The sequence below is a fragment of the Ziziphus jujuba genome, chromosome 10 (genome assembly GCF_031755915.1).
Source record: "Ziziphus jujuba cultivar Dongzao chromosome 10, ASM3175591v1".
Lineage (NCBI taxonomy): Eukaryota > Viridiplantae > Streptophyta > Magnoliopsida > Rosales > Rhamnaceae > Ziziphus > Ziziphus jujuba.
This window is the reverse complement of record NC_083388.1, coordinates 3,300,020-3,316,454: the sequence shown is the minus strand read 5'-3', so window position 1 is coordinate 3,316,454 and position 16,435 is coordinate 3,300,020. Positions and strand designations below refer to the sequence as shown.

General features: G+C 33.3%; 2 protein-coding genes across 2 annotated transcripts; both read right to left on the bottom strand.

The window, feature by feature from the left end:
• Positions 1–3,366: 3,366 nt before the first annotated feature.
• Positions 3,367–5,583, bottom strand: LOC107410275 (receptor-like protein 34). The gene has a single exon (XM_060811930.1). It carries the CDS (start codon positions 5,581–5,583, stop codon positions 3,367–3,369), a length of 2,217 nt encoding a protein of 738 aa, XP_060667913.1.
• A 4,685-nt stretch (positions 5,584–10,268) lies between these two features.
• On the bottom strand, positions 10,269–13,220 carry LOC107410273 (receptor-like protein 7). Its single transcript, XM_048467924.2, has one exon. It carries the CDS (start codon positions 13,218–13,220, stop codon positions 10,269–10,271), a length of 2,952 nt encoding a protein of 983 aa, XP_048323881.2.
• Between the last annotated feature and the right edge of the window lie 3,215 nt (positions 13,221–16,435).

The following is a 16,435-nucleotide window of genomic DNA, read 5'->3' as shown; positions in this document are numbered from 1 at the left end:
CAAAAATGGATTACTCATGAAAATTGAAAAATATGTCTAAAAGAGCTTATACGTGAATTTTGCTAGTTCAAATTTTAAAATAGTGAGAAACAAAATATTAAATATATTAATTGCCCATATTTTTATTGAAAGGAAAAAGAAATATTTTTTTAAAGCAAAAATTTTAATTAAAGAAAATGCTGTCATATCACTTTGCATCCATATTCATACTGTTAATATTTTATTTTCAGACTTTCACAGAAAAAAGAAAATAATATTCTATTTTCAGACCAAAATTGTAAGGAAAAATATTGAGAACAATTCACGGTTGAAGTTTGAGACCATATCTATATATATATATATATATATTGGGAACTTTACTATTATTTTTAAAAGGATAGATAGGCATGTAATCTGTATTTCATAAAATCAATTGGCTTAATTAAAAGTATATGTATATATATATATATATATATTTATACAGAGTTTATACGGTGCAAGCCGTCCGCATGTGGATTTGTATCAAAATTGATTTTTTTAAAAAAAGTATCGGCTTTGCTGTATAAAAAAAAATCGACTTTAATGCAAATCTACATGCGAACGGCCCACACCATAGAATTACTATATATATATATAAATATTTTTTTTATTAATCTTTAAATCACATTAAAATAAGAATTTTAAATTCAAAAAGTGATCAAATATAGGTTTTGTGCTGTACTAAAACCTTATATAGGGAAAATAAACCTTGTCAAATTCGGTGATTAATAAATATAATTTTAAATTTAAACTCTTAATATGATCTAATGATTAAAAAAAAAGTCATAACATTCATTCTAATATTGAAAACCTAATTTGAATTTGATTATTTACATATATATATATATATATATATATATATTCTCCTTATTAAGAATGATAATTCTAACCCAAATCTTTCTACTTAGAACCAAAGTTTGTGATATATATTTTATCATTTTATTATATTAAATGTTTTGTGCAATTATTCATAATAAATAAAATAAGCGCATACATTTTAATATTTATTTTTTTTAAAAAAATATTATTTATTATCATTGGTGACCATGACAAGTGGATCCAAATTTGACCATTTAAGTGGCTGCTCAAAATGTTCGTCTTCTCTAATTAGCTTCTTAAATAAAAAAAATATCAATCTATAATTAATTATTGTCAATTAGCAATTATTATGTTCCATTGATGATATCACCATTGATAACAATGACAAATAGCAAAACTTTTTTTAAATAGTCAAATACAAGAGACAATAATAATCTTTTATTTTGACCTTTTGAAATAAAAATTGTAGTAAAATTTATTTTTAATCTGTTAATTACTCTCTGAGTTAAACTAGGAAAATTACAATGACCCAAAATGTGTTTAACTTTCTTTCATTTTCTATCTTTTTATTACGTTATATTTAGTTCTACATAAAGCATGAAGAAGTGGTATCACTTTATATGAGGTAAAATTCCTCATTCTAGCCTCACTGTTATGGCCTTGTTATGTATCCTGAATACTGCTATGGCCTTGTTATGTATCCTGAATAAATTCTTTCCTTTTTTAGTCGTTTAAATTTTCTATTCATTGGCTGCCGCAGAAAGAATACAGGGATTCCGTGGCCGTGAGGCTGTCAATGAAAAGAACAGGGCAAAAGCAGAGTTGATTGCCAAGTTGGTGGATGTGAGTTTCGTTCTTGATGAAAAATACTGTAAGCAATTTATATTAACTCCATATATACGCTGTGAAATTCTATCCTAATCAAGATTTTATTCTTTTCCTTGTATGAAGTATCGGTCAGCTTGTTACTGCAAGAGAAAGATCGCGGAGGAAGAGGCTGGAGAACTTGGCAACGATAGAGAAATCCTTGCAATGAGATGTGCCAATAAGTAGACATAAGAAAATGCGTTGGTAATTTTGTTAATAAAGCGAATATAAACACATGTATGCATAATTCACCCTTTTTTTTTTTAAAAAAAAAAAAATTCAATTTTTAATATATATTTTTACAAAAATATTTTTTTGTTACCATAGATGATAATCACTATCCTATTTAACAATTTAAATCACAGTTTAAAAGGATTTACTTTTCTAAATTAAATTATTAGATAATTGAAAATAACCAATGAATAATAGTTATATTATAAAATATCCCACCAGTAACCATCGTTACCGGTAACAAATGGTAAAAATTATATTTTTAACATATACATACAAATTGGGTTTGCAATTGCGTATGCTATTTTTATCTCTAATATTGTATTAAATAATCTTCCTTTTGGTTTTCCCCATCCATTTCTCAAATTTAAGTCCTCACACACACTGTATATTGGGAAATATGGTGGGACTTGACCCTACGAGAAGATTTCTGGCTGTATAATTATCATAGTAGAATATTTATTGGCTAGTCAGAAGATTTAATTTCTTCGGTATTTCTCCACCTTTTTTTTTTTTTTTTTTTTTTTGTGTGTAATACTAGCATTAAAAAGTCTTGCTATAAATAAAGAACGACAAAGTAAGTGAACTTGTTGTAGACTTGGGCCAAGCAACTTTTCTTTCTGACCACAAGCCCAAGACTTATCTCTTCATCTGATCCAGCCCAGGCCATTTAGTTTATTTTTCCAGATTAAATAAATTGTATTTTCTTTGATTGTTTTTGTTTTGTAATTCCAAACGATGACGTCACCCTTGCAACGGTCATGAGAGAAACATGTTAAAAACTTTGCTGGCTGGCATACTGATATATTCCAGAAATTTCTTTCAAGTTTTTTCCTTTTCTATATTATATATATATATATATAGAATATATAGAAATCGTTGATTGAAGATCAGAATTTCTTCTAGCAAAGGGTTTCTACACCAGAACTAAAAATTGAACAAAAGCAGGACAATTTTCAAAGAAAATTATTAAAATTTTTCTATATATTAAATTATTAAAAAAAAGACGTAGATGACTTATAGAAATGTTGTTTCTAATGTTACTATTGAATTTGAGACCATATTGACAACTTTTATTATTTATCATTGATAATTGAAACTTCTTAACGTTCCCCCCAAAAAGAAAAAAAAAAAAATTTGATAATGGTACAAACAACACAAATGTACACATTAACCAACAGAAAAAATTTACCCACCAAAAAAAAAAAAAAAAAAAAAAAGAGAACAAAACACAACAAAATGCCCCAATAGAATTGAAGCAAGGTTATAAAACGAAAAAGGGCAAAAAAAAAAAAAAAAAAAAAGGATAATTATACAGCCCAATTTCCTCTTTTCCCATTGCAGGTAGGAGAATTAATTTTTCATCATAGATATATATATATATATATATATATATATATATATTTTTTACTTTTCAATGATTATTCTCCTTCAACGATACAAGCACAGAAGCCATCTCTGTCTTCTTCTATACAAAAGAAAGTATCCCATGACCACACCATACACAACCCCACATGCATAACCTGACGATATTGCAACCCAATTAAATACACTTTCATGCTTCATTTCATCTTCTTCTTGGAAACCCGTTAATGAAGGTGGTTGTGATCCCTCATCATCATCATCATCAGCGCATTTTCTTGTCAACGGAAATCCACATAATCCCAAGTTACCTTGGAACCAATCATTTTCAAATGTATTAAATTGTTTGCCCTGTGGTATTTCTCCAATAAGCCTATTCCATGAAAGGTTTAAGAAGGAGAGGAATGTTAAACTCGCCAATTCTCTCGGAATCTCTCCACTAAGATTGTTTGAAGAAAGATCCAATCCTTCAAGATTTTCCAGTAGACCTATAGATGCTGGGATTTGACCTGTCAAGTTGTTATGAGATAAATTCAAGCTCTTTAGAGATTTGAGCTCCCCGATTGCCTTCGGTATCTCCCCTTGGAACTTATTATCTGATAAATCAATGGTTGTCAATATAGTTAAGACTCTCACCAGTTCAATATCTTTTCCTTTGATTGCCAACACCAGAGAGTCATTATAAGAGAAGCCCGCCTGATCTCCAATGTATTGCCTGCCACCTTCTGATTCATCCATATTCATCATGGCCTTAAAATGTTGAATATAACCAGTTGGGAATGGACCACTGAAATTGTTCCTGGAGATGTCGAAAATTTTCAACTGGGGGAAAATATTGTTAGTCTTGAAGGAACCTCTAACAGGACCATGGAAACTATTTGAACGCAAAACAAAAACCTTTAAATCTGGAAGAGTTTCCACCCAATGAGGAAATATGCCATGTAACCTGTTATTGCCAACATCAAAGACTTCCAACCCAGAACAGTTGAGCAAAGACGTAGGCAATGATCCTTCCAACTGATTTCCATTCAAGTTGAGGCTTCTAAAGCCGGATTCGAAATCTGCAGGTATTGTGCAGCTTGTTCCCAAATCTGAAGGTATTGTGCCTTGAAATCTATTCATTCTCAGATCCAGTACAGATAGGCTTATATTTCCTAGACAAGGTGGAATCTTTCCAGCTAGGTTGTTATGAGACAAGTCGAGAATTTTGAGGTCTTTTAGACGACAAATTGATAATGAAACCTGTCCAGTAAGATTGTTTTTGGAGGCAGACAAGAATTGTGTACTGTTAGGTGGAATAGGAAGTTCCCCCTCAAGCAAGTTATCTTGAAGATCTAGTTGTAGTGTGTTCTTCCAAGGAATTTTCTCAATTTTCGTAAAAGAGTTTCTTGAAAGGCTCAAAAATAATAATGAATCATTGCCCATTTCATAAAACCATTGGGGTATTGGGCCATAAATTTGATTATTGGAAAGATCTAGACTATGAATCTTTTTGGAACCCTTTAAAAGAGGAGGGAATTCTTTTATGCTGCATGAAGAAAGAGACACGTCGGTAAGGTTGGGAAGTGTAAAGTTGACGTTGTTGATGGTGCTCAACGATAAAAATCTGTTAACAGAAAGGTCAAGGACTTGCAGATTTTTGAGCTTTGAAAACATGTCTGTGTCCACGACTCCACTTAGATTATTTGAATCAAGCAGCAAGTTATTCAGATTCTCAAGTTGGAAGATAGATTTTGGAACAGGTCCATATAGCTTATTATCACTCAAACCAATGGTTTTCAATGAAAACGATGAGATTTTGCCAATATTACCTGTGAATAAGTTGTTTTCGAGATTTAAAATCTCCAAAGATGGAAAACCGAAAATCCAAGGAGGTATTGTTCCATTGAGGGAGTTTCCAGACAAGTCAAGCCGTTGAAGGTGAGAAAGGAGGGATGCATTATAATTGGAATGAAGGGTACCTTGAAGGAAACTGCAACTGAGAAAAAGGCCATTGACGTTGCCTGTCTCATAATCACACGTGACACCACTCCAAGAGCAGCAATCCACCCCCTCCTTCCAATTCTCTGTGCTTGGAGATGGCCTAATGCGCCTTCCCTCACATTCAGGAGTCGTAGAATTAGAAATAGACAACATATTCTTGAATTGAAGCAAAGAAAGGCTCTGATCACGAGGGCACGGTTGGACACTTGGAGTAACAGAAGAAGATGAGGAAGGTTTGCACAAGAAGAAGAAGAAGATGAGGAAGCACAAGAGTTTCATTGCATGCATTACGAAAAATCCCATCTTCACTAATCTATCTAAAAATTAATGTTGCTTACTGTGTATATTATTATTCTTTATGAAATTGAGGAAGATGTGAGGAAGATGAGGATTTGGATTGGAAGAGATGAATCTTATATAATGTGGATCCTGCTGCTATTTGATTGAAAAGTAAAGGAATGCATATTCCTTGTAATTACATATAAGGTCAGTCAATTATAATTGGATGGATGGCTTCGAGACTTTGTAACAATTTGGTCATTTCAACGACTTAATAGTCGAAGGAAAAGTCTACAATACACGGTAAAGGAAAAAGAAGCCAAACGGGCAGCATGGAAACGGTCCAAGCAGCACCTGACACATGGCACTTATTTTGACTTTCAACAACTTGGGAGCCCTTCTAGATGACAAATCAGTGATGAAACCTGTCCTGTAAGATTGTTTTTGGAGACACAGAAGAAAGTTGTACCATAAGAGGTGAAACGTAACTGCATGCGTTCAAAGTAAATTAAACAGAAAGTCTATATGCCCTTTGCTCTCCTTCAATCTCTCTCAATGTCTTGGTTTTGTTATATTATGCATGAACTAACATGTCTAGGAAATTAAAGTCCTACATGTCAAGAACACAATAGATTTGATATTCTGATTATCAGCTTTTGCTGGGGCCCATATCTGCAGGGTTTAAGATTCTAAAGAATTTCTCCTAAGGCAGGCTTTTGCCCCATTGAATGAAGTTTTTAAGGGTGTTCATGAGATGGGGAGGAAGGCCTTTGGTGGTGCGGTTGGTAGGATGGTTTTCACGTGCTTCTCTTACTGGAAGATGTACAAGTTCAACAGAACGTACAGTTTGGTTTTCACGTGATTCTCTTACTGGTTTCAGATTGATGGATGTTGAACAATAATATATATGGCAATTTCCTCGAGAGTGTTTCTTGGCTAGTTCCAATACGAGTGAGAAATGTGTCAGTTTGCTAAAAAATCCAAACATATTTGGATTTTGACCTTCAAAATTATTTACTCCAAAGAAACAAAACCAAAAGCTGGGAAAGGTTAGAAAAAGAGGATGGAAGCTCACCTCTAAAAATGTTATATTCTGGGCTAATGTAACTTGTGCGAGGTCAGAAAAGAAGGATAGAATCTCACCCCCTCAAATAGTTATCTTAGAAGTTAATGTGAGTGATTTACTTAGGTTCCCCATAAGCAACCCTCTGAAATAGCAGTTGCTAAGATCCAAGAATCTGAGAGAATTAATTAATCCGGTTAGACTGTGGCAGATAACCTGTTAGATGAAGGTTAAACTCTAAGTCCATATGTAGAGATTTGCTAAGCGAACGTAAGCAAATTGGAAGTTGCCTATCATTTGAGGCCATAACCAAGTTGGAGAGAGGTCAAAGAAGAGGATAAGTTCATCAGCAAATTAGGAGGGGACTGTCAGCATATTTACATGGCCGCGACAAAGCGTCTCAATTAGTGTGAAGATATAATCCACAAATGCATCTTGCAAAGGTCTGGTGTATGCATGAAGTCAACATTTGGAGAAGACTCGAGTTGATTAAATTGATGAGTCTCAGAAGAGCAAAACGCATCGTTTATGAGTCTCAGAAGAGCAAAACGCATCGTTTCATTTACTTGGAAATAAAGAAGGGCAAAGCAGTCATTTCCAGCATATTGTAACAGAATAACGGTATAAGTTGGACGACGTCGTTTTGAAGCTGGGGTGTGTAATATATATGCACAGAACTCTTTCCTTTCAATAGAAGAAACTGAAATAACAGAAATCAGTCTTTCTTCAAGCTTGTGAACGAGAGAGGAGCTCCAAGATTCTTCATTACCTTTTCTTTAATTGTATTCTTTTCTGAGTGAGAAATAATCTCTAAGTGAGATTGAGTGATTGTTGAAAGGGTGTATACTGGGGCTTTAGATTTGGTGTGTATGTTTTCTATGTGAAAACCTGTGTGTATACCAAAGGTGTTAGTTTGTGTAACTACTGCAAGATCAATAAGAAACCAGAAGCTCTCACCGGAGCAACGAAGACGTAGATCATCTTGACCGAACCTCGATAAGTCCTGTTGTGTTTTTGTGTTCTGATTTTCTAACAATTAGGTTCTTAACAAGACCTTCGAAAATAGATGATTCAATTTCTATAAAACTGAAAGAGAGATCAAGGGAAACTTTTAAGGCTTGGCAGCATATTTACTGTGCTTATTCAATAGATGAAGACTAAGAATGAATGAGAAGCAGATAAGATGTTCTTGAAATATTGAAGCAGAGCAAGGCTCTGATCAGGAGGGCACAGTACCACATCTGAAGAAGAAGAAAAAGATGGTGATGAGGAACATGTAACTTGATCGAGTTTGAAGAAGAAGATGAGGAATAAGCACAACAATTTCAATGCATGCCTAGAGAATAATCTCGTCTTCACTAATACTGGTGCTTCGTATATTAGTATTGTAGAGAAGATGAGGATATTTGATTAGTATTTATACACGAATGCACTGCTGCCTCTCTGTCTTTGAAATATGCATCGAGTTATTGGTTTGGTGATTGGTCCTATAAGTTTAGACCCCCTTTGGTTTTTGAATGTTTAATTGTACAAGATCAGACCAATTTTTGATTGCGAAATACTATTGAATTCCAACTCTACTACATATTAATGAAGAGCCTACATATTGTGGAAAACAAAAAAAAAAAAAAAAAAAAAAAAAAAAAAAAAAAAAGAAGGTGAGATAAGGAGACCATAATATTTCCTTACCTATTAAAGTTGATGAATGGCGCGGAAAGTGCCACGAAATTTACGCCATTGGTAAATCTTAATCTGATTTACACTTTTAGTACAATTAAAAGGACAAACAGTTTGCATTTATTTACCAAATCATTTGCTTCTTAGTTCCTATTATCTTCTCGTGTCACAAGTCACTACTAATAGTACCTCCAACAGTAAATTAACTACGAAACTTTAACCTCTTAAATTTATAGTCCCCAAAGGGACATGCCAATGATTGAGTTTAGAATCACTCCAACCAAGAAAATATATTAAAAGATAATAAAAAGGAAAATGAAAACTAAAGAGCGTCTCTGATGTATTCCTCGGATGGTGATTGGTGAGCTGCGTGAGCAAAACCATTGCCTTTAGGTCTTAGGAAGCAAACATTTAAATCATCGCCCTTGCTGAGTTAATAGGAAGTTATGATGATGCCTCAGCGGAAGGAAAGCGAACCCGCCGGCCATCACCGATGAAATTAGCATTTGGTTCCAGTGCTGCCGTTGATACGCCGGCGGTAGTGGTGACTGGTAGGTAAGAGATGGCAATGGGAATGAAATGAATGCGCGTTTTCTCCTAATTCTTTTCGTTGCGAGGTTGCACCCCTAAATTTTACAACTTTTCTATATTTACCTTCCTATTTATCAAAAATTGCAGTTACACCCCTAGTTAGCTTCCCTCTCAGGCCTCAGCGTTTTTTCACTTTTTACTTTTTACTTTTCCAATTTTTTTCTTCTTAAATTCGTTTAGCCATTTACTGTGATCTACCCAAAGAAGTAATTTCTTCTCCATCATCTCTTATCTGTACAGGTCTCAATCTTTTTTAATAGAATTAATAATATTTCAATAGTTTCTTTTTTTATATATATAAAATGTTATTTTTACTAGCATAACTTTTGACTAATAAATTTATACATTTATATATATATAATGTGTTGTAATCAACAAATTTAAATGGCAAATGGCCTTTCAACAACTCAAGTTTTGGTCCTATGTTCAGACCCTTGTTTTTGAATCTTCAATTTTTAAATAATTTGTTTAAGATTATTGCTGCATGGTCAGTTAATTGATTATTATGTTAATATCCTACCAGACCTTTGGTCATTATAGTGGAATTTCTTTGGCTATTAATTCTATTAAAAAAGATTGAGACCTCTACAGATGAGAGACGATGGAGAAGAAATTTATTGGTTGGAAAATATTAATCTGCTTTACACTTTTAATACGATATTAAAAAGGTCAAAGATGGAAAAGAAAATGTAATTTCAAGTCATATCTGCTATTAAAAAATCTTCCTTTAAATAAAGAAACAAAACATAAAGCATAGCAATTGGAAAGTTACTTTAAAAAAAGTTAGATTTAATGCGCACAACTGGGGCTAATAATATAAAATAACCACGCTTTAGATTCACTTACCATGAAGTAAATTAAAGATGTGAATTGCTTGGCTTTCAAAACAGCTACTTAAGGAATTAAATTATATAGCACATGTTTTTCACTCTGTTATACCTCCTCTGTTTTGTATGTTTGTATATCTGATTGTACAACCCATGCAATACATGAAATGATGAGAGATGGCTGAAAGACTTATTTTATGTTAATATCTCACAGGATGGTCTTTCTCAGTATGAATTACTTCCCAACTGTCTCACAATTCAATTAGGGGCCGAATAATGATTGAAACTAGTCAATAATACAAATGCAAAAAACAAAAACAGAACAAAACCATATACAGAATAAAATAAAGATACACCAAAAACAAAAAAACAAAAAAACAGAAAAACAAAAAAACAAAAAACAGGAAAAACGAAAAAAAAAAAAAAAAAAAACATTTTGGAATACATAACATATATCATATAGTAGACTTGATAATTTCACCTTTCACCGCACTCTGAGAATTTCTTGACTTTTTCTTCCACCTCCTTCAACAATGCATGCATAAAAGCCATCAAGGTGTTCTTCTATAAAGCAGAAAATATCCCATAACTAGTCCAAAAACAATCCCACATGCGTATCCGGATGATATGGCTTTCCAGTTAAATATGCTTTCATGCTTTAAGTCATCTTCTTGTTGGAAGTTTGTCAACGGAGTTGGTTCTAATTCCCCATCACCTCTGCATCTTTTTGTCAATGGAAATCCACATAGTCCCATATTGCCTTCATATGATTCTTTTCTAAATGTATTGAATTGTTGGCCTTGTGGAATACGTCCAGTAAGATTATTCCATGAAATATTTAAGTAGGAAAGAAATGTTAAACTTACCAGTTCAATAGGAATCTCTCCACTGAGATTGTTTGAAGAAAGATCCAACCCTTCAAGATTGGTCAACAGTCCTATAGATGCTGGAATTTGACCTGTAAAGCTGTTATGAGACAAATTCAAGCTCTTGAGAGATTTCAGCTCTCCGATTACCTTTGGTATCTCTCCTTCAAAGTTGTTGTGCGCTAAATCAATGGTTGTCAATGCTTTGAATATTCTCACAAATTCCATAGTTGATCCTTTTATCGTCAGCACCAAAGAGTCACGATAAGAACCTTCCACACCTATGTATTTCTCATCACTCTGTAAACCACTCACATTCCTCATAGCTTTAAAATTTTTTATATATGTAGTTGGGAAAGGACCGCTGAAATTGTTCCTTGACAGATCAAAAATTTTCAACCTGGAGAAGAGGTTCTTATTTGTCTTGGAACCTCTGACATCACCATGAAAATTGTTGGATCTCAGAACAAGAACCTGCAATTCTGGAAGACTTTCCAACCAGTGAGGAAATATTCCATGTATCTTGTTGTTACCAAAATCTAGGACTTGCAACTTCGAACATTTGAGCAAGGACCTTGGCAATGATCCTCCAAACTGGTTTCCATTCAAGTTGAGGCTTCTCAAGTTGGATCCAAATGTCTCAGGTATTGTGCCTTCAAACCTATTCATCCTCAGATTCAGTGTTGACAGGCTGCTGAGAGTTCCAAGACAACGTGGAATCTTGCCAGTTAGGTTGTTGTGTGACAGGTCAAGAACTTCAAGATCTTTTACAAGGCAAATCGTAGGTGGAATATCTCCGGTGAGTTTGTTTTTGGAAATAGAGAAGAAAGTTGTGGTAAGAGGTGGAATAGGAAGTTCTCCCTCAAGCGAGTTGTTTGAAAGATCAAGTTTTAGCAAGCTCCTCCAAGGAATCTGCTGAATTTTTGTCAGATTATTGCTTGAAAGGCTCAAGCTTTGCAACGAATCCATGCCCACTTCAAAAAACCAATGGGGGACTTCCCCATGAATCTTGTTTTTGGAAAGGTCTAGAAATTGAATATTCATGAAAGACTTTAATACATGGGGGAATTCTTTTATGTTGCATGAGGACAGATATAGTGTGGCAAGATTGGAGGGCACAAAGTTGACACTGTTATTGGTGATCAATGAAAGATTGTTGCCAGAAAGATCAAGCAACTCTAGATTTTTAAGCTTTGAAAACAATATGTCTATCTCCACAACCCCACTCAGGTCATTTGATGAAAGCCTCAAATCAGTCATATTCTCAAGTTCAAAGATTAATGTGGGGATAGACCCGGATAGGCTATTACCACTTAAATCAATGCTTTGTAATGAGTTGCTTGTGATTTCGCTAATATGACCAGTAAGATGGTTATTTTGGAGGTATAAAGATTGTAAAGATGGCAAACCGAAAAGCCAAGGAGGTATTGTTCCATTGAGGGAGCTAGAAGACAAGTCAAGAGAAGATAGTTTTGAAAGACCACTTTTAAATTCAGGAAAAGAACCTTCAAAATGATTACGCTGAAACGCCAAAGATAAAAGTTGAGGTAGATTGAATATTGAGGAGGGCAACTGACCTGTGAATCTGTTATTCCCAAGAAATAGTTCAGTAAGTTTACTCATTTTCTCAAACACATCTGGAATTTGACCTTTGAAATTGTTACCATCAAGAGACAAATATTCAAGCTGTGTAAGGTTTGAGACGGATGATGGAATCTCACCACCAAAATTGTTAGATGAGAGATCAACATGAGTGATTTGTGTGAGGTTCCCAACCGATGTTGGAAGCAACCCTTCAAAATGGCAAATACTAAGATCCAAGTATTTGAGGGAACTACTCCAATTAGACTCTGGTAGAAAACCTTTGAGATCAATATTACCAATAAGTTTCAGAATTTGGAGGTTTGGCAGACTAAAAATGTAAGCAACTGGGAAGCTCCCCATTATTCCAGTAGAACCAAGATTGAGAGATGTCAAAGATGATGATATGTTCAATAGAAAATCAGGAGAGACGGAACCCATATTTGTTCCTTGGAGAAAAAGTTCTCTCAAGTGGGTCAGGTTCTGAGCTAGAATTTTCATCATAGATGTTTCAAGTTCTAGACCAGGATTTTCAGAGAGATCAAGGGAAACCAATCTGGATAGATGAGACAGCTCAAATGGGAGCTCACCAGCCATCATAGATGATGAAAGGTTGAGATGTGTGAGATTAGGAAACATACCAAACTTGGGTGAAATTTGAGAAGGCTCAAAGTCGTTGTAAGCAAGGTTGAGCCTCTGAAGGTGAGAAAGTTTGAAAATGCTACTGTTTGAAGGAATGGTGCCTTGAAGCCCACTGCAACTGAGTTGAAGAGCAATCACATTTCCTGTCTCATCCTCACACGTCACACCACCCCACAAGCAGCAGTCCACATCCTCATTCCAAGAAGCAATATTGTCTTCTGGTTGATCACAAAGTGAAGCAGCATCAGTGGGAAACATGTCCTTGAACTGAAGCAGAGCAATGCTCTGATCATGAGGACAGAGTACTGGTTTTGAAGAAGACAAAGAAGTAATAAACTGGGTATGTAAATAGAAAAAGAAGAAGAAGTAAATGCAGAGGGATTGCAATGGATCATGCTTTAGCAATATCCTCATCTCGCTGTTTGAGGAAAGATGATGATATGAGATGTTGATATAATGGAGTAGAATTATTCATATATATATGGTGTTCGGTATATTGATCAATAATTCTATCTTTGGATTAATTTCTGTAAATTTCTTGGATGTTGATTTGTTTTGAAACTTCAATCTGCAAGTATAGGGGTTGTTGATTTCATTAAATGTGTTGGATTATTCTTTCTGAATTAATAGAAGGAAAGGAGGAGATTTTTTGTCAAATGGCTTAGACTTATTCAACAAGATGATCTTTTGTCATTGACAACTACCTTCACCTGTCTGAGAATTGAATGAGGGGACCTATTGCAGGAAATTCTCAGTTTGATTAATTTCTTAGCGAAAAAGTTAAGATTTTAAAAATTAAAGAAAAATCTAATGCCTGGATGAATATACATAGTTTTGTTATAAACTCATGCGGGCGTATGCAATTGAAAGTGTGCACACCGAATTTACTATTTGATTACATGTAAAATATAATGAATTAATCGTGCATACACACATTTGATAGCATACACTGGCATATATTTTATAACAAAATTATATATACGTGTGTATGTATCAAACGAAAAAACAAATAGTAAGATCAAAATCCCACATATTTGATTTCATAACGTGGTGAATGGATAAAGAAAAAAGTCAAATAATGTCACATCCAATGGGTAATAGAGTCGAAGTATGCATTTAATGAAAGAAGACAATTAATTAACTAGAAAACTACCGTTAATGAAAGTAGGTTGACCCCTTAAAATTCTCCATACATATATTCCAAGTCATAACCCTATGCCAACGTTCTACCAAAAAAAAAAAAAAAAAAAAAAAAAAACCTATGCCAACGTCAGTGGCTCTTGTTCTTAGACTTCTATAATATCCTTTAATATGACTCGGAGTATATAAGAGCAAAAAAAAAATATATATTTTATAAATTTATTTTCAGAAATTATACAAATTATAAACAAAATTATTTAATTTGTTTTATCAATAAAAATAACCAAAAAAAAAAAAAGCAAAAGGAACTCTGATATATCGTATGTTCTATTAATTTTATATTGTGTTTTTTTTTTTTTTTTAAACTTTGATATATCATATGTTTTATTAATTTATGTTGTGTTATTTATTTTTGTTTTTACAATTTTTATAATCAATTTCATCATAAATAATATTCATGATATAAATATTGAAATATATACCTAACAAATTCTATAAGATTCAACTTATAGTCCTCCCCCCACCCCAACAAAAAAATAAAATAAAATAATTCAAAAGGTGTTTCCTTGCAAAAAATAAAAAAAATAAAAAAAAAAGATAAAAACTTCAAAAGGTATTTGAGATTAGTGTTCGAATTAAGTGCTTGATCTTCTGTCAAGCGTTAAAAAAATTAAAAAAAATTTAAAAATAAAAAAGCCTTTCCAATTTAAATCAAGTACTAAGTTTCGAACTCAACTCATTTAGTAAATGCTATAATGGGTAAACATTTCAGGTGGCACTCAAAATACGTAGATTTGGTGGCTCTAGTGGTGGTCTATACCAAAGTTGGAATGTAATATGACCTTGTTCTATTTCTTACTTTTTTTTTTTTTTTTTTAAATATGGTCTGTTTCTTACTTGAGTTATTAGATCATGGATAAAATATGTCCACCCAACATTTTGTCTCATTTTGGAAGAATTCAGAATAAAACCGAAAAAAAACCAAAAAAAAAAAATAATAATAATAATAATAACAAAATCAGTGTGGTCACAGGTGAAGAGCATTTCTATCTTTTAAATCTTAAATTTTCTGAATCGAATATGATAAATAAATTAATTAATTAAATAGTTGTCAGTACGCAAATGTGCATGATATGCTGATATCGTCAAACGGTAAGTCAACTTTCATCGGATATGCATGTCAAATGTCAATGTCCCCACACTTAATAATGCCTTGGCATCCCCGATATTAACTGGTTTTCAAAAATTTTTTTTTTTTTCTCTCTTTAATATATGTGGTTCAACTTTTTAATAATTTTTTTTCTTCAGATATTTATTAATTTGTCCCCCACAACTTTGACAATTCAAAAACAAAATTGTTTCGTCAAGTTTGTTAACTTTTCTTACAGTCTTTTAACCTTTTTTAAAAACACATTTCACTGCAAGGAAACATTTATAAAAAAATCAAGTAGAGAGAGGACACTATAAATATAAACTTGGAAAGAGAAGAACATTGAGAAATAAATAGAGAGAAAGTATTGGACTTTTGACTTTTGAGGGAGTGAAGTAAGAAAAAAGACAAACAAAACACTCCCTTTTAAAGAAGAGTTCCAGCATGAAGGGTTATGGTCCGTAATGTTAATGGCTGGCCGCTGATTATGGGTCCCACAGGTTCCGGGAAGTCGAAGATGGCAGCTGATTCCATGTATGAACATTGAGATCCCTACAATATCCCGTAGCATGGATGTTCTTGAATTGAAGCAAAGCAAGATTTTGATCACAAGCACACAGCACAATATGATTTGAAGAAAACAGAGAAGATGAAGAACAAGTAAGTTGAGGCTGGAAAACAAAGAAGAGGAAACCGATCAATTTCAGTGCATGCATTAAGAATCCCATCTTCCTGGTCTAAGTAATACTATGCTTGGCATGGTATTAGCTGAGAAAGAGGGATATGTATGAGTAGCATAGGACTCTCAATTTAATATAAATGTAGCCATGTTATTAATTAAGAATTAATCCTTTATTAGCAAAAAGTAAAAATAAATTAACACTTATCCTCTGCTAAGTATATTCCTTTAAAATAAATTCAGTGAATGTTTAAGATTCCTATCTTCCTAATCTATATATGCAACTTAGCTTCTCGGCAATTTGAATTTTGATCCTGTGTTCAGACCTTCGACTTCGAATTTTCAATGTGTAATTGTATAGCATTGACCCTTGACTTGCGCTCGTGTTCATTGGATGACTCGAAGACTTTATCTACTAGATTTTAACAATGTTATGTCCCACATAACATACAACCAATTTATTTATTTATTTTTGTAGAATGCATACAATTTTAGCACTTAGTTGATAAAATATTCGATTCATACATAGTTCCAATTAGTTCCTCATCTCACCATTAATACTAAATCATTTGCTTCATATATACTTCCAAAACTGCTACTTAATTATGGAATAAAATGGTGCACACGCAGCCATTACCAAAGACCGTATGGGTTTTTTTT

Bases quoted from the DNA above. Each gene is read 5' to 3' on its own strand.
- LOC107410275 (XM_060811930.1), bottom strand. From the start codon at position 5,583: ATGGGATTTTTCGTAATGCATGCAATGAAACTCTTGTGCTTCCTCATC.
- LOC107410273 (XM_048467924.2), bottom strand. From the start codon at position 13,220: ATGAGGATATTGCTAAAGCATGATCCATTGCAATCCCTCTGCATTTAC.